Source organism: Erithacus rubecula (assembly GCF_903797595.1).
Source record: "Erithacus rubecula genome assembly, chromosome: 9".
NCBI classification, from domain to species: Eukaryota; Metazoa; Chordata; class Aves; order Passeriformes; family Muscicapidae; genus Erithacus; species Erithacus rubecula.
Genome location: NC_136660.1, coordinates 22,273,446 through 22,291,531, shown reverse-complemented (window position 1 = coordinate 22,291,531; position 18,086 = coordinate 22,273,446). Strand labels below are relative to the sequence as shown.

Sequence of the window (18,086 nt, the reverse complement as noted above, 5' to 3'; positions counted from 1 at the left end):
AAGGTCCTGCATTGTAATTGTAGCAGAGTGCTTTGTAGGGGAAAGGTATTTGGACAGAGTTGCCATTCCTGCAAAAGGAAGTGTTTTGGTTACATTATTGAACAGGAGAATGTTTGGCTGGTGCTGGAGCCTGCTCAGAAGACAAGAGCTCAGTAGCTAAGCAGAAAATGTAGTGGAGTGCTGGAGTGTGCCCTTCAAAGTGTTTCCTTCTCTTTAGAAAAAAATGTTATTCCTTTTACAGATTTGTCTGCTTAATGCTTGAACTGCAGATTTCCTCTCAGGGTAGTTGGTACAGATCTGTAACCCATCTCTCCTGAATGCTTTTTTTGTCTGTTACCTAAAATTCAGCAGGAGATCAGGAAGGTGAAAGTTAATACTCTAGGTTTTTATGCTGATCATGGAGACTGTAGTATTCCAAACTTAATTTGGTTTACCTTGGCTGTATTTTTTTTTTTTTTTTAAGTACAGGACTTTCTATTCCTGATGCTCTGAATTTCACTGAAAAATTAGAATCCAGGTGAGCTCTCTGACTTTTCTATGGACTTGCAAAAAAGAAACACAATACTTGGAAGGCAGCAGCTTCATTTTGTTGATCTCTGGACAGGCTTCCAGCTGCCATTTTATACATAAATGCTTGCACTGTGGACATCACTGTTCTTGTTGGATACTTACCTGGCACAAATTCAGAAAGTAGCATGAGAAATGGTCTTCACCACACATCTTGCAATCTTGAAGGAGGCTGGATACAGCACTTGAATTTCATACTAAAATTTCAAATGGTTGTGAAATCAAGCATGGGCACAAAGACAATCTCCACACTACTAGAGTAAGCACGTTTGTTGTGCAGCCTTGCTGCTACTTTGTTCAGAGATTAATGGAGTGCTGTCATGGGTCTCCATTAGTTTTCAATACTGTAACTTAGTATTCTTGTGAGCCCTAAAGAAGGTATCCAGTGTTTCATGTTACAGAAGTAGTTTATTTACCTGGTTGCTGTTGCTCATGAAGGATATAAAAAACCCCTTGCATCTGTTTATCTGTCAAGGAGTATAAATAGACACTCTCCAGTGGGAGTTGGTTTTGAGCAGATCTCAGTCAACAAACTCAGCAGATTCATTATGGAACTGGAGTAGCCATGTTCACCACGTGCAGTGAGCTCATTAATTCACAGGCAGTCAGAGCCTACTGTTTGAGAGTGCTGTGTCCTTCAGAAGGAGTTTGGATCAAACTGTGAGACCTGACAGTCAGCTGACTTAGTGTTTGTTCATTCTTTCTACAAAATCTCACAGAGGACACACTTAAATACTGGCAACTTAAATTTTTAGGATCAGATAGCTCATGGGTTTTTCTCCTAATAACAATGAAAGATTTTGAAATAGTGTGTTTGGTTTTGTTGGAGTCCACAGATCTAGTTGTGCCTTATTTTGGCTATTGCTTTGGCAGTAGAGTCTGGGATCTGTCTGTGCCATGAAGCTGTATATTCTGTAATAGGAATTCAGTTTATTGCTGTAATGGATGCAAACTCATTACAAGTTCTAGGCCACAGGGAATACTTTCCTTTCTGTGGAAATCATCTCAACTGGACAATCTTCAGTGCAACTGGCCATGCCCTTCCATGTCAGTGACTGACAGATCTAATTCTGCTTTTGTAGCCGAGAGCCTGTTAGTTAATGGAGTCGTGAATATTGTTACTCAGAGGCAACCTTCAGAGTATTAAAATGCATTATTCCTGTTCTTCACTTGATATTTATCAAACAAGGTGTTATATCTAATGAATTCAATGCTATTGTCAAATAAATACTGTGTGTAGATCATGACTTAAAAGAAATGGTAATATAAGTAGCTTCATTATTGCTTTGCAGTGATGGAGAGAGATGAATTTAGTTTGCTTGTTTAAATCCTATGTGATGGAAACCCAGAGTGAATGTCTTCTCTGAGGGAACAGCAAGCATTATGGGTGATATGATCAGATTAATAAGATTCTTAGTACCTATATATTTCATACAGGTCTCCACTTCCCCCCCCCCCTCATTTCTTCTTACATGGAAGCAGATGAAATGCAGAAGCAGCAGGACTGCCTTGGAAGTATCATAGTAGGTTTCTTTTTATAATTATCATTCTTGGCATATTTATACTTTCTTATGGAAGTGAAGATGCAGATATTTAAGAACCCTTCTTGCACAAAAAAGCCCAATTTCCGCTCAATACTTAATTAGCACTTGTTTATGACACAGCATCTGATTTGATTTTCGAAACAAATTGCACAGTAAAGAGGCTGATATTTAAACTGTATAGTAACCACAGCTCCAGCTGTGACTCAAATCTTGTAAGCCTTCAGGGGTTGTGTTTAGGCTTAGAAAATAGGAACTCAGGCCTGTAATTAAATGTCCTCTGAAAATCAGCCTTGGTAGAGAAGTGGAGAGGGTACCACTGAATTTTAAATTACTGACTTGTTCTCAAGAATCATTCTCTTGTTCTGGGCCTTGCTAGGGACTGCAGAAATCAAATGGATTAAAAATGGAAGAGTAGATCACTAAAGGAAAAAAAGTCAGGGGTTGCAGACAAAGAGATGAGTAAAGTAAATTATTTTGGCTCCAGTTTATGGGCAGATGCAATATATGTAATTCTAATATATGGCTAACATATAGATAACAAGTTCTGTGGACATCAGAAAGACTAGAGAGAGAGTAAAGATTTCATACACAGTGAAATTGCATTTCAGAACTGTGAGTAAGGTGCTGATGGTTGTGGAATAAGCCATCTGTGGTAATGGAAGGCTCATTTTTAAAGCAAGGCCTCAATAATAAACATGAGTGTTTTGGAAAAGGAAGTAGAGTAGGTTATATTACAAATTAATCACTCACCTAAATTAAAATGTGAAATATTCACAAAATAGCATGATAGGAATTAGGAGTTAGAATGCTTTCAGAGTTACTTTTTGAGGAAAGCTGTCACTGTCAGTGCTGTTGAAAAAGGGCAAAATTCCCCAAGCAGCCCGACTTCTAGTCAAGGAAAATGCTGGAGCAGATGCTAAGAGAAAATACTGTGCTTATGAATGGTATTGAACCATGAGCATAAATGATGTGTGCTCATGAAAATACAAAAATGAATAGGTCTTGCTGGGCAATTAATTGTATTGCTGATGGAATTGCTTTGAATGGATCATAATCATGGAAGAGTTTAGTGTTGATTTATAAATTAATACAGCTTTCAAACAAGACAGTTTTCTGGATCCCACATCTTTTTAAGGCCAGAGGGAAGAGGTGCAATTTTATTTTATTTTTTTAGATTGACAGTCCCCTTACAGACCTGTTTGCTGTCATTGGGATACTGAAATTCAGAATATTTTAACCAGATGTATTACTTTAATTGCCTCTCTCTACCGAAGAATGCATTCCTAGGGGTCATTTACAGTGTGCCTTGGAAAGCCACAGAAATTAAGAATTTAGGACACTGGCTAAACTTTAACAACTAGTCATCAATCTGAGAAATTTAAATTAAATTATGCTTTTCTATTGTGCTTATTTTGATGTAAATGGGGGCTCACTTGTGCAAATATCCCACTTTAATGCATAAGCAGCAGTATGTGGGTAATGACACACATACCTTGTACTGGTAGAATTTGCTTCTCTTTATGTAGTCTGTCGTTTCTTCTTAGATGAGAGTAGAGAAATGCAGAGGAAACATACCTCTTTGAGAGAATTCTGCAGATACAGTATTGAGGGATGAGTGATGGGTCTTAGTTTCTCCTATTTTTGTATCACTAGTCAGCATTGAAAAATAAATTGAGTTTACAGTAGCTGCAAATCTTCCGAAAGTCCTGATTGCTTTTATTTCAGTCCTCAAGTACTTACCTTGAGTCGAAAAAAAATTGTGTTGGTAAGAGTTGTCTAAATAGAAATACAGTGTTATCTTTACTGCTGGAAACACTCCTGCTGAAGAGTAATCTTGTTGCTGGCAACAGATCTGTTGATACACTTACATATTTGCCGGACCAGGGTCTTCAAATTAAATTGTTCAAGTCAGTGTCTTAAATCAATTATTCAGGCTGCTCTGGACTGATGGGCTAGCAGATGTTAAGCAGCCCATTCCTCTGAAGAGCTTGACTGTTATCCTTTAATTTGTAGGTTAGGTGACAGAAACAGAAAAAAATGAAGTGATTTTTCACAATTTGTTGTAAATGCAATTTTGTTTCTATCATCACAACAATTTGTTGTGTGAGCTTGGGCACATCTGAGTCTGGTCTCTACTTCTGACACTGATTTTCAAATGATTATTATTTCTGCTTGTTTATGAGGACTTTTATTTTTTTTCTGGATAGATGTCTACTGGGCCGTACTACTTTGAAAAGAAACTTGAGGCAGAAGTAAAATGTTTCTGTAGTGCTCTTGCAAGATATACAGCTCTTCATAGAGTTTCTTCCATTTCCAAAGCACATAGAAATGTCAAGAGCTCCTCTCAGCAAATCTGTGAGGTGGGTTAAACGAGTGTTGTCCCCATTTTACAGTCATAGAGAGATTAACCACCCATGTCATTAGTGCTGAAGGAAGGATTAGGTCTTGGAAGATGATGCTTCTAGCTGTGTGAGAAGTCTCCTAAAACATAGTTTGTTAATGTTTTAAGCATTGCAAGTCCAATCTAGGTGAATGTAGTAACCAGACATCCTTGACTTTAATTTATCACACAATGGTGGTTATTAAAATTCATGTTCAATTGAGATCATTGGCTAGGGCACCAGGGCATAATCTTACTACTACTTTGAAAGAATTAGGAGGATTTCAATTGAAACTGGTGAGAGGTAAAAATAACAAGTGCTCAAAGTATACTATAAAATCCTGAGTTTGTACTTCTCTTTAGAGGCAAGATTTTAGTCTGTTCTAGTTCTTATTTTGTTTTCAAATTCAAAGGCTGCCCACAATAGGTGTGAAGGTTTGTCATTCACTTGTAACACATTTTTTATCTCCAACAAATTGTATTTTTTGATGTTGCAAGTACCAAAGTGAATGCACTTTGTACAAACTAAATATTGTATTGACTCAAGAACAAGTTGGAGTAAGTTCATCTTCAGTAGAGCCATTCTGAAAACGAGTAAGTTTTTTTTTTTGTGTGATAGGGCACACATCTGGTTGGAGGGGAAGTACTGTGAGTTAAGAAAAGGATTGTGAAGTAGTTTCTTGGAGTAAGAACAACTTGGTGTTTTCTGGACTTGGTGTTTGTGGATGTTCTGTCGGGTCCTGTTGCTTAGATGTGATTTTAATTTCTAAGTATTTCCTTTTTTGGGGAGAGGGGGAGCACTTGAATCCACTTGAGAGTACCTTTGAACTACAAATAAATGTCATCCTAGGCAGTGTTTTGGGATTTATTGCATACTTTTTCCTAGCTGTAAGTTACACTGTATATGTTTTGTGCTTCTAGAGCTATTTGATGTCTTGCTTTTTCTTCAATCCAATAAAGCATGAAAACAGTAAATAGGGGGAGATTATATTTGTCAGTTGATTTGAGGCATAATTTATGGCGGTGTGTAAGTATAATAACCTGTTACCCTGGTGTTAAGGCTGCACCTCTTCAGGAATTTTCTGTCATCTCTTCATGTTGTCCTGTGTCTGGTCTGACCATGTTGAGGATGGCAACTGTGTAAACACTCATAGCTTGACTACTGCTGTTTTGACACCATCTGCTTTTTATGTAGTGTCAAAAGCATTAATGACCATTAGTCTTTGCTACTGCAGCCACCACAGAGGCTGTGCATATCTGAGCTCATTTTTGTGGAAATTAAAAAAAACCAAAAACCTATATATACTGAACTGAAATGTAAAATGGTGGAAAGCATAAAAATTGTGACTTTACTAAAGAAGTGTTCTTAAAGCAGCTGATATCAGAGCAGTAAACAAGAACTAGTCTGGGGACTAAACCTTCATATGCGGTTTTAAAAAATCTGCATTGTTTAAAATGCTCCAGAATTTAGACTTAGGTTAGCTAGGTCCCAGTGTAAAAGGAGGTCTCTCTTTATGTCTATTCTCTCCTAGCCCCGAATACACATGCCAAAAGATGGATTTCAACTTATATCTTCTGGATACCAAGCATGGCTAAAGCAGGTTGGACTGTATTATTGTTATTCATCTCATGTGAGGGACCGTGTTGGACACCTGTGCTTGTCTCATTAGTGAAGTACATAAATGAGGGTGTAATGAAGTTACAGTGCCATGTTAGCTGATACCCCTCATAGCCATCACTGTTTTGTGTTTATGCATGCTGTGTTTGTATAACATTTTCTCACCAGTCCAATGAATGTGCACTTCCTGTAAATAAAAGTTCAAAATGCAGTCACCTGGAAGCGAAGAGGGTCAGAGACTGAAAACGAATCTACAACAACAGCTTGAATTACTGAATTAAAATGGGTCTTCAAACACAGAGCTGCATGGTGGTGGTGCTGGTAATAATGGGGAGGCCACTGGGTTAAAACTCAAGAGAATTGCATCTAGCATCTAATTCAGATCTGCCTGGGTGAATCAAGTATGGACACTTACTCACATCACATAACAATTGTGCAGTTTGACACAGTCTGACACTGTGGGGAGTCCCCACTCAGAAGTGGCCTAGTGCTATATTACTCTGGCTATTATTAAAGGCCAGGCTTTAGATGTCTCAGCAGTCTGCCTCTAGCAATTGCTGTCAGCTTTTCACTTTTGTGAGTGAAAAATCCCCCTTCAGAAAAAATAGCTTAATTTACAAATGGCCTGTACAGATCTCTTCTCTGATGAACATACATATATGATGAATCCTGTGTCCTTGAGAATACATGGCTTAAAGTTGCTGTTTCTGTAGAAAGCCAGAATGTGTTGTTATGGCAACAAAAACTGGAAATATGAAAACAGCACAGATAAGCTGCATCCTGTTGTCATGGCAACTGCAGTTGTAAAATGACAAAACATGGTGATGAAGGGATCTTCAAGGTGGTACTGTGAGCCTAACATAAACAAAGAGCCAAGTCACTTGAGCAGAGTGTGAGAATGAAAAGCTGCATCAGCAAGTCCCCTTAAAATATGAGAGTTTCATTGAAGGTGCTAGCAGGATGGTTTTGATTGTTTCCAGTCTTGTGTCAGTATCTTACAAGCAGTAGGTAGTAACTTACTTGTGCAAGCTACTTACTGCTGTCAACTTATATTGACTTCTGTGAAACTGGGCAGAGCTTGAACATTTATTAAAAGATGGGCATCAAGTCTTATATTTGCAAACCATTTCTTTGAATGAGTGATGTACTGCAAAGCTGAAGTGTCCTTTGGAGCTTCTTTCTGAGACACCGTTTCTCTCTCTCTCAAGTCCACTCTAGTGAAGGTCAGCTGGGACACTGAAGCTTATGTTTCCTTGATTTAAACTTTGCTGAGCCGGAGGCAAGGTGTCTCACAGGAATCTCAACTCTGCAGTTATTGTCTCACAGAGCTCAAGTTTGTTGACCTATGGGGCATGGCATCAGTTTCTGTTTCTAATGTGGGTTGGTAGAACAATAGGAAGAGGGTTGTGTGGCTGTTCTGTTTTCCTTTTACTTCTGAGGCAAACAGACCAGCCTTATATTACTAGTGGTCTGATGCAGGTGGGCTTTATACTTTTTGCACTCTGAAAAATGCCAAGGGGGTAAAAAACCTAAAACGCACAGCAAAATTTCCAAGAAGGCTTAATACTAGGCAACCTCAAGTAATAGAAGAACTTGCACTTTTTGAAAAATATATTTTTTGTAAGCATGCTTTCCCTTTGTTTTTTAGTTTATTGATATTAGTTCTAATGTCTATTTCAATCTTCTTACTCCTTGATCCAAGGAAAAGTTATAAAACTGTGCTTGTCATCAGCAGACACTGTTGTAGAAATAGCTTTGCTATTCCAATTTCGTGCTGTGATTTCACCACAGGAAGTGTAAGGGTAAAGCAGTTGATATAAAGGCTGGGAAGAGCTTTCATGAGGTTAAATTTTTTTGAGGTGGGTTTGATTTGATATAGGATATCTGTCAAAGGTACTACCTGTAGGATTCCTTGAAACTATGTATTGAGAAGAAAGCCACTTTTGATGTATGTAAAAGCATAATCTACTTATGCATCCAGATGGAATGGGGGCTGTGCATCAGGTTTATTCTCCTGATGTCTGTGTTTTTAACAGGATCCTAACTTAATGATTTTTTTTTCCTCAGCATGGCTGAGTATTGATCTGCTGCCTGACTTATACAGAATGTGAGAAGTATCCCAGTAACATATTATATTAATGTGGACTAAAAGCAGTTTATATTGCAGATGAGGTGGAAGAAAATGGAGTGCTGCAAGACTGGACACATACTATAAATATCCATAAAACTGACAATTTTATCTAAAACCAGTGCTGACTGCATTTGCGTATTTTCAGCCTTCTTAAACTGGAGGTAATAGTTGAACACCACCTGAGCATGGGTTGCCCACACTGATGTCATTACCCTCTGCCCTTTAATGGCAGGTTTTATATTTAATGTTGCTGTGCTGCAATGGAGAATTGTATTGTGTTCTTATGTGGGTTAGAGGAAATACAATACCAGTGGCCAGAAATACATGTTGCTTTAAGATTGGCATTTTGTGTAACCTGCATTGTTCCCTTTACTCTAGCTCTTTCCTGTTGAAGTGTTTATCTTTTTGTAGAAGATACAGTTGTTTTATTCAGCCTTGATCTTCATTTAAGCTTGTGACTTGCTAGCAGTTTGTAACATCCCATCACCTAGATGCCTGACCCTTTGGAGACAGGCCACAATTGCCTTCTGAAGGGAGAAAGGGAGGAAATGCTTGTGTATAAATACAGTTAATAGACATGTCATTTTAATTCCTGTATTATATGGACACTTTCTGTAATTTAAGACAAACTAGGTAACTGGGCAAGAATAGCTCATTAGGCAAAACACTTAGAAAACATAATTTTGATTACATAAACCAGGAAGTAAAAGTATCATTTTAGGTAGCTTCTGAAACATGGTAATTCAGAGTTAATGCCTCCCTTTTTCATAGCATTGTGAGCAAGTATGCATCATGTAGGATACATAATGTAATGCACTCATCTGAGCCTTTCTGCCTCCCACTGTCTTTTTGTAGTACAATTTTTAAAGCCAAGTTATAAACCTGTAAATGTGTTTTATGCTGGAAATTCTTGGTGATACCTTAACTAGATTGGTACCAGCAAAGGCCAGTATAATCAAAACAAGGCACTTCAGATATTAATGGCCTGCACTTCAGTCAAGTCAGCTGGAAAAGAGAGTGTAAAAACCAGGACTGTGGTGAAACCAGGATTCTTCTGCTAGAATTGCACTTTGCTGAGAGAAAAATGAAATTATTCTGGATATATTTTGGTTTTGTAATTTTGTCATTTAGCATCTTTTACTTAACTGCTAAAACATCTATTTTCAGTGGATCCATATGCTTTTTAAAATTCAGATACTAACTCCTTGGGTGGAAAGTTGAAATAGGATTTCTTTCTGCAGTTCATTTATTAATACTTGGCACTCATATAGTACATTATGTCCTGAAAGTGCTATGCAGGCATATCAGTTATCCTTGAAACACTTTTGTGTGGTAGGTGCATAACAATAACTCTGAGAGATTTTATGGAATTAAATAAAGCTTAAGATGAGAGAAAAATCATCTCTTCACCAGTATACGTTTTTTCTCTGCAGTTTGTGACATGAAAATAGAGAGAAGTTCTAGAAATGTTCCAAGATGAAGAGGTTTCAACACATTCCTTAGGATGCTGTGTTACTGTACCCAAACTCATGAGGAATTGTTTGGAATTGATCGGGCTTTAGACACAGAATTATAGAATCATTCCATTTGGATGATACTCCTAAGATCATCTGACATAATGGACCTTAGTAGCAACTGTGTTTGCTTGCTTGCCAAACAGCCAAGTGCACTTGGTCTTGTAAGATTTCCATTTTAAGCCTTAACATAGTTTCATGCTTTAGACCTTGGTGAGATTGCTCTTAGTAAGTTTGGTGTTGTTTAAAGAAGCACACACAAGTCTCTGCAAGTTTTGCTCCTTAAAGAAGAACATGGCACCTGAATGGTAAAGCTCTGCAGCTACACTGGTTTGTATTTATCAGCTTCATGCATTAAAGAGCTATAATTATGAAAATATTAGTTATTGTCGTGTTCAGATATGATCCATACAAGTTCCCTCATGCGCTTGGCAAATGAGGATCTTGTGCACCTTATAGATGGAAGTTGGCCCCTTGCTGGGGCAGGTAATTTCTGTTGACTTGAAATCACAGAGGTTGAGCTCCAGTTACTTCTCTTTAGGGAAAAGATTTCTTCACATTTACCTAAAAACTGTGATTTGATCCTCCCAGATCCCACTCAGGTAAGTTATTATTTGGATAATCTGAATACCGTGTGCCTTATCTTTGATATTTAAAAGTAGTTGGTGAACTGGAATATCTTGTAAAAAGTTACTGTTAGCTAGGGAGTTACCAGAAGATTAGAGAAGTGTTTGCATAATACGTATGTTAAGGAAAATTTACTGAGCAATTACACGCAAAGTGGGTGGCTGAAGGAGAAGGAGCCTTTTACAGCACTAGGAGCTCTGTGTGCACAGCAAAGCTGGCAGAATGTAGTAATAGCCTGAGGGTGAAAGGGAAAACTGCTGCACTGAAGTCAGTGATCTGTACCAGGGTAAGAAGTCCAGTATTACCTATGTTTGGAATTTAGGAAGAACGTTATAATTGAATCCTAGTGGCATGTTTCAGCCTCTGATTTGTAGGATCTAATTGTTCGGAAGTCAGAGCCTGGTTGTCCCAGAAACATATGCTCATCTCTCCCAAAGTGAAATGTTGGTTTGCTTTATTGGCAGTTTGTGAAAAATGGTCCAAGGGCATTTATTGAGATAGCTCAGCTTTTGTTATAGCAAAACAGGAGCACAAACCACTTGGAGTCATCCCCATACACACTTGTGGAAATGTGACTGAGGTGTCTGAATGTAATAGAAGATGAGGAGTTGTGCAGAGCACTGGTTGTGACAGCAACCACATCTGGCCCTTCACGATTCTGGTGCAATATGTGCAGCTAGAAGACCTGACAGTTGGTGGGCTGGTTGAGCTCTGCAAGATCCTTCTCATGGTCACACTCCAAGGATTACTGCAGTTGCCTCTTTATTTTTATAAATAAATTTTCTTACTGTGGAAAGACTATAAAAAAAACTACCAGTGACAAAGTCAGAGTTTTCTGGTTATAAGTGTGGAAAACTGGTCTGGGATGCAAGGAGGTGCACATTTTAACTGCATGGCTTTGACTATTTGTTTTTGGTCTTAATTAAGACTTACAGCCTTTAATGTTATTCTCATTTTCAAATGAAAACAGGCAAAAAACTTTCTCCAAAAGTTACAAAAGTATTAATTTGCTCTGAGACATGCTAGTCTCTTTGGTAAGTTCATAATTGGGCAGAATTTTTTTTAAATGCATATTCTTGTCTCACAGGTATATAACTACTTCATAACTGGTAAATCTGTATTCATATGTTAGGGTTTTTAAAGGCATATTATTTACACAATTCACTTGAATGGCTGCTTTGAAAGCTGTGTGGCTCTCTCATGTAATTATGTATTTAGTATGCCTTGCATCCATTGTTGGGATAGAGAGAAAGAACAAAAACTATGCCCCACAAAATTTATTAAAATAAATAATAAAATAATATTCTCATTCTGATTTGGCAGCTTTTTTTTGGAAGTGGTATTATATACTCTTTTTTTCAGATAATAAGAGCTACCAAAGCTAAAAAATGAAATATATATGACAGATTTTTTAATTGTGAAAGTATACAAGATGCAGTGGGAATATATATATTTTTTAATACTTATATATATTTAATCAGAAAACACCTCTCAGAACAATAGAGGGAAAAATAAGAGATACACATAAAAATGAAAAGGTATGTGGGAGGTTAAAAGAATGAGAAGTGGACCAGAGAAAGGATGAAAAATAATTTTTTAACCAGAAGTAAATTTCTGAAATTGTTATTAAGTTTCATGAGACCGACATTTGTAATGTAAATAGCAGCTGCCTTATCTGATATGTTTCATGCAATGTGTTGCATTCTGTGGTGACAGGAATAGTGCAGACTGAATACAATGTGAAAGTGATGTATGTTATATTTTTGGCCTTGGCTTAGTTAAGTATGTGACCAAAAAAAGTACAGGAGGAACTGAGTGAGATTGAAAGGTATTGAGGTTTGTTCTCCTATTTTTTGTGATGTGTGATAAAAATAATTCTGAATATTAGGAATCCCAGTAATATGTGAGCATGTGTTTGATAAAGGATTAATATTCCTTAGGCACATTTCCTGAGAATTAGGTTTTATAGGGTATGCAGGAAACAGTAGTGTGAAAGAGACTTTCAGGGAGAATTGTTCTTGCCAGCCATCCCATATTTGCTTTCTGAAGTGCTGATCTGTCTCCTCACATCAAGCTTATGTCTGGTTTACATGCTTCTAATACCCTTCAGAGCATCCCTTGTGTTCTATCTGCTCCAGTTTGGGTGGTGGAATTTCTAGGACCTCTTTTCCCTTCATGTCTTGGTTTTTGTAAGAGTTTGAAATTGTTTTTGTCTTATCTTTAGAGTTCACCTGCATAAAGCACTGGATGCTGTACCAGAAGGGGAATAATTCTGAACTAGGGAAGGACTGAAGTAGATGTGGTTAGCATCTGAAATTAATCTTATGTACAGTACACAAACACCAGCCCTTGGGGAGAAAATTGGTTTTCTCTTTAGAATTGTCACTAACTTGTGAAGATGTACAAAAGTAGATTAGGCTGCCTGTAGATCAAAGTTGTTTTAATTGCACAGGTTATCATAAAGTTCAGTATAAGGTTCATGTGGTGTAACAGGTAATACCTCACTATTTCAAAATGTGCCACAATTAGAGACAGTAATCTGTACTACTATCTAATTAATTTCTCTAAAATTACTATAGAGAAAATCTCCTTCAACTATTGTTTGATTTTCTTTTGGTCACTCTTGTTTTACAGTGAGCTCAGTATAGTCAGTTTATGCTTTCTTACCTGTGCACTATAGTTGTGAATTTAGTAGTCCAAGAACTATTTTTTCCCCGTGTAGAGCCACTTAGTTTTACAGGACAAGGTGATATATTTCTGACCTGTAACACAATTTGCTAAAACTGTGTTAGTTACCCCTGGTATATTGTATTTGCTGAAGGACTAGAAGAGAACAAATTTGATAAGAAAAACCCAGTCTGAAATGGTAATGTATAATCTTGTAATGTAGTAGCAAATAAAGTAAATAACCAATTTTTAGCACTGGCAAAAATTTAGCCATTGAGTGTGTATTGAAATTTGTCTTTAGGACATCAGATAATTGGAAGAGAGGGTAGACTATTAGAGGCAGAGCATCTGATGTAGTCAAGAAATGTTCTTGCAATATAATTACAAGAATAATTGAATAGGTTAAAATACATCTTCCCTTCAGCTCATGGTTACTGTCCACTCAGTTCAGGCAGTGGCTGTGAATGCTTCTAGCCTATTTTAATTCAAAGTAAGGCAAACCCATTTTAATCACCAATGGAGCAGGTGGAACCAGCCTTTGTCAGAAGGAGGATGCTGGTCTTGTTTGAAACTGTTCTCCCTGTATTTATTTAGTGGGAAAATACATTTCAGAGTTCAGGGAGTGGGATTTTAAAATCAATTGGAAAAAGAAATTGGGTTTTTCATCAAGTAATTCCCTATTTTATGCCACTCAATGTGTATTAAAGATGCTTAGCTTTTCTAAATAAAAAGCTTTGCATCTCTGGGTCTGAAAGTTGTGCAGACATCTGAAGTATTAATGCAGTTGGGAGTTAGGAGAGTAAAGAGATTGCTGCATCCTGGCCCAGCACTTAGCAAGCAATACCAGCATTCCCATTTGGCTCTAGATCAAACACTGTGCCTCTGTATCTTTGTTTTGATGAATCAATGTAGATTGACTTGAGTTCAGGAGTGGATTTTGTCAGTCAGCTTTCAAGTCATGAACACTGAGGCCAGTCCCTTGTTTGTGGAGCTGACAGTACAAAAGTGAGTGTTTGACACGTGGCTTGCTCAGTGCATGGGGATAGAGGCTGTTGGGATTTTTCAGAGATCAGCCTCTAAATGAAGTTGTTCTGTTGGGTCACTCATCTGATTTACACACAAGCTGTTTCTATTGAAGCACCTGGGGCCTTTTGTTCAGGCTTGTGAATAAGCCTCTTTCAGTCACCAGCAGTAATTTAGTGTCTCTGCTTCCTTCAATAGGTAAAAGGCAAGTACGGGAATGACATTTCCTTCCACACTCTGCAACTTCATGCTTATATTTATAAGATAGGTAACATAACTGTATCACTAATTTAGATTTTGTCATATACTGAAACAGATTCAGAAATTGTCTCAGGTATTTTGGTAGTTTTTTACTTCGTACTTCATAACTCTGGAACAATACTAAGTGGCAGGAGTGCATGGGTGAGGAATGATATCCTCTGTTGGACAGAGAGCTCTGCAGAATAGCCCTTCAATGCTTTCCTTTGTTATTGTGGCAATTATAGAGGAAGACATTTCATTGCCTTGTAAGTTCCCTGGCACAATAGAGTGCCCTACCTGCAGGTTGTAATGACTGACTTGAGCTGTAATCTCACCTAAACCTTGAGTCAACTTAAGCTTGCCTTTCCAGTGACAGAGTGCTTCTCATTTTTCCTGCCTCTGTCTTTCCATGCTTCAGTCAGTACAAATATTTAAAGTAACTTCTTTTCTTTACTTGTCAGTCAGTTTTAATGGCAATCAGCTCTTTGAGTTCATTATCACAGCATGAAAACTTGAGCCAGCCCAAGGGATGGAAAAGCTTGAGAATATGGAATAAATGATAGCTACAAGTCTTGGATAATGCTGTATGGAAAAAAAAATCATCCCGTATTTATTTTGTATTATGTTATGAATCCTGGGATGGGTATTGGTGAGCAGCTGATGCTTACCTAGTGAATTTATTCTGCATCATCAGAAGCACCATGTAGTGAATTTCCTGTTACTCTGACGTTTCTTGGAGAATAATAAACAACTTTGATTTAAATAAATAAAGCTGGTGAAATGTTTGACCATGGAAATCCATTTCATGTATGATTTTTTTTTTTAAAGTTATTGTCACAGCAGCTTTCAGTAGCTGCAATGATACATATTAGATTGCAAAGAAAAGATTGCTGGCATTTTGGAAGGCTTTTTATATGTGGGAGTGTTTGGGAGGTTAGAATGGTGGACAAGGAAGTATGGCTCACTTTTGTAGCCTGTTACAATACTATGGCTGTAATTTTTTTTTAGCTTTGGGGGCATTACATACAAATTAATGTGATATGTATTACTACGATGTATTCAAATTCTTGAGTTTCAGTATCCTTGTAAAGGGAACACTTTTTTTGGTTGGGTTTTTTAAAATGGAATTGCAGTGAGGAATATATTTTAAGGTACCATAAATTTCTATTGAGAACATTTCTACAGGTTATATTCCCCAGCAGTCTCTAAATACTATTTCTGGAACAGCAGTGTAAATTGCAACAAAGTACAGCAAAGAATGTGGTGACAGACAAGGTTAATCTCTGTGTCTGTCTGCACAGGACCAGATTATGGATGTTGGTGATCACCTTTCTGCTCATTCAAAGATGGGTTATGTTGCTCTTACATACTCTCATTTAGTGCAAGATTGTGCAAGGATTTCTAGCCCTCTCAAGAGCAGGAAGAAACGGTGGCTCAGAAGGCAGCTGTCATTTCATACCCATTCCAGCTGCCCTTTCCACTCAAATTTCCTCCCATCCCCTCCCCCTCTATAAAAAAAAAGCGGGGGCAGGATTGCAAAAAAGAAGAGTATGAGGATTTAAAATCTCTAGCAGCTAATCTATCACATCCTTCAGTTTTCATGGCTATCTGCCAGTTTAAAATACACTTGTTTTTTCCTGCCTTGCCAGTAATTAGACAAATGCAGTAGTGCTTATGGCATCAAAAACTCTGTGTCTGGTAAAAGCAATTGCTATCATAATGCATCCCTAAATTTAATAGTAGTGGTGTAAAATGAATAAGCAGCTCTCTATTTCAAGGGGTAATGGCTTTAACTATCAAAATGGCTAGTATTTTCCTTGATTGGCTGCTTTGGCTCCTTTTTTGTACTTCTGTTTGTAGGAACTGAATCAATTTATTATAACAATTGTATTTTATTTAACAAACAACAAGGCAAGCAGAAGCAGGAAACTCTTATAAAGTGTCACTAAATTCCTATTCACCTTGGATCATAGGTTTTTCCTTTTAGCTCATTTACAGACAAAACACAACCCTTTTCTTTCCCTACAAGTATTACACTTAAAGTTGTAATTTACTTTTCTGCTTTCCTTGCAAAATTGCTTGCCTTGTGTTCTGCCTGGAGCATTGCCATGGATGGACGAGGTCTGATTAATTGGAAAGAAACTTTTTATTACTGGGAAAATTCAACACATTGTTGTGAGAAATTAATCAAAATTTACTTTCTTGATCCATAGGCTTTTTTCTTGCTACTATGACATCGTAAGGCTTCTCTCAAGGAAAAGATGCTTCAGCAGTTAGTGCTCTCTTAAAGAGCAGTTGTGTTGATGCCATTTGGCTAAGCCTTAAAGTTCCTGTAATCTGTGCCATCCTGTCTCACACAGTCCCATCTCATAGTTGTCCTTTCTCTGCAGTGCTCTATGCCCAGATCTCTGTGGCTGGGCTGCTCCAGCCTGGCGGACAGCATGCCCTCGCTGCGATGCCTGTATAACCCAGGGACTGGCGCACTCCCAGCTTTCCAGGTACTTTCTGTCTCTCCCACTCCTTTTCTCTCCATCTGTGTGTGCGTGTGCATCTCCTTTACTTGCCTGCTTGACCTCTATTTATTCTGGTTCACACTCTATGCCTCTCCTCTGTCATTCTGATCTCTGGTATTTTAACCCATCTTGTGTAGATTCAAGGCAGCTGGGGCATTTCCATTTACCTTGATATAATTATTTTATCTAAATTGGCCTGATACCATCATCTTTTTCATTGGCTTTAAATTGTGTCAAAAAGATACCACTTAATTATATCTGGCAAACCACATCCATTACACAGTCTCAAATCTGGCCATTCTGGCTATTTGCAATTCCCCTCCTATCTAAATTTTTTGTGTGCCACTTAAAGGACTGAGAGGGTGAGTTCATTGCCATGAAGATAATTGATGCCAGCAATTCTTTACTGCAGCTTTGTTAGCAGGAATCTGGACATTTTGACTATAGAAAAATATTGTCCAAGTAAGCTGTCAGACAAAAGGCAATAAAGGAAACCTTACTTTTTTTCTTTTACCCTTTGATCTCTGATTTGTTAGATTCAGGCTTTTCTCTTCTGTCATGAGTCAGTTTTCTGCCAAACAAGTTTGTTCAGACCTTTTGGGCGACCAGTGAATCTTAAAAAATGCAGCCATTCTCCCATGGGTAGAGAGTAAGACGAGTGCTGGGTGACCATCAAGAATCCTAGACAAAGCTCTCAAGATCACTGCAGGCATTTTTGATGACATATGGGCATAACAGCAGAGACTGGGCTCCAGAGATGTTATATTCACTTTGGAAACTCAGGTGTTGTATGAACTTCAGTGACTGAGGGACTTTAGGAATGTCTCTGTAGAAAGCACGTTTATTTGAGTTTATCATAACATGAATGTTTAGTTCAAGGTTTATGCTGCTGGATTATGCTACTGCTGGCCTAACCTTTGGCAGAGAGTTTTATTTACCAGCATCTTTCAAAACCAGATTAAATAATAGGCCAGAATCTTTGTGAAATTTTCACTTGTTTTGGGGTAAGTTCATCATGCACCTCTAAAGGAAAGCATGCAAAGATTATTTTAAGTTTTACTTCTTGCTCTCAGAGTTAGGATAGTGCTGTGGAAATAATCCTCTTAGTCCCAGAGGAGGCTTAAGTGTCTTGCATGATTTTGCTGCAACTGTTTTGCTGACACAGCAGTAGCACTGATGGACTCTGGAAGGTGTCCTGCCAGACCTCCTTTGCTGAACCAAGCTTTTAGTGGAGCTTTCTCTGGGGGGAGGGGGAAACACGA

At 37.9% G+C, this 18,086-nt stretch overlaps 1 protein-coding gene across 13 annotated transcripts in view; it reads left to right on the top strand.

The window, feature by feature from the left end:
- Window positions 1-18,086, top strand: part of BTRC (beta-transducin repeat containing E3 ubiquitin protein ligase) — a 119,487-nt gene that overhangs the window by 10,605 nt on the left and 90,796 nt on the right. For 3 of the 13 annotated variants that reach the window (XM_079312434.1, XM_079312425.1, XM_079312430.1), the window contains exons 2-3: window positions 6,024-6,092; window positions 16,702-16,809. The exons of 4 other annotated variants lie outside the window; for them this stretch is intronic. In XM_079312434.1, coding sequence (XP_079168560.1) covers window positions 6,024-6,092; window positions 16,702-16,809 — 177 coding nt within the window. The remainder of the gene's footprint in view (window positions 1-6,023; window positions 6,093-16,701; window positions 16,810-18,086) is intronic. 6 more of the 13 variants (XM_079312431.1, XM_079312433.1, XM_079312432.1 and 3 more) reach the window with 2 other exon arrangements.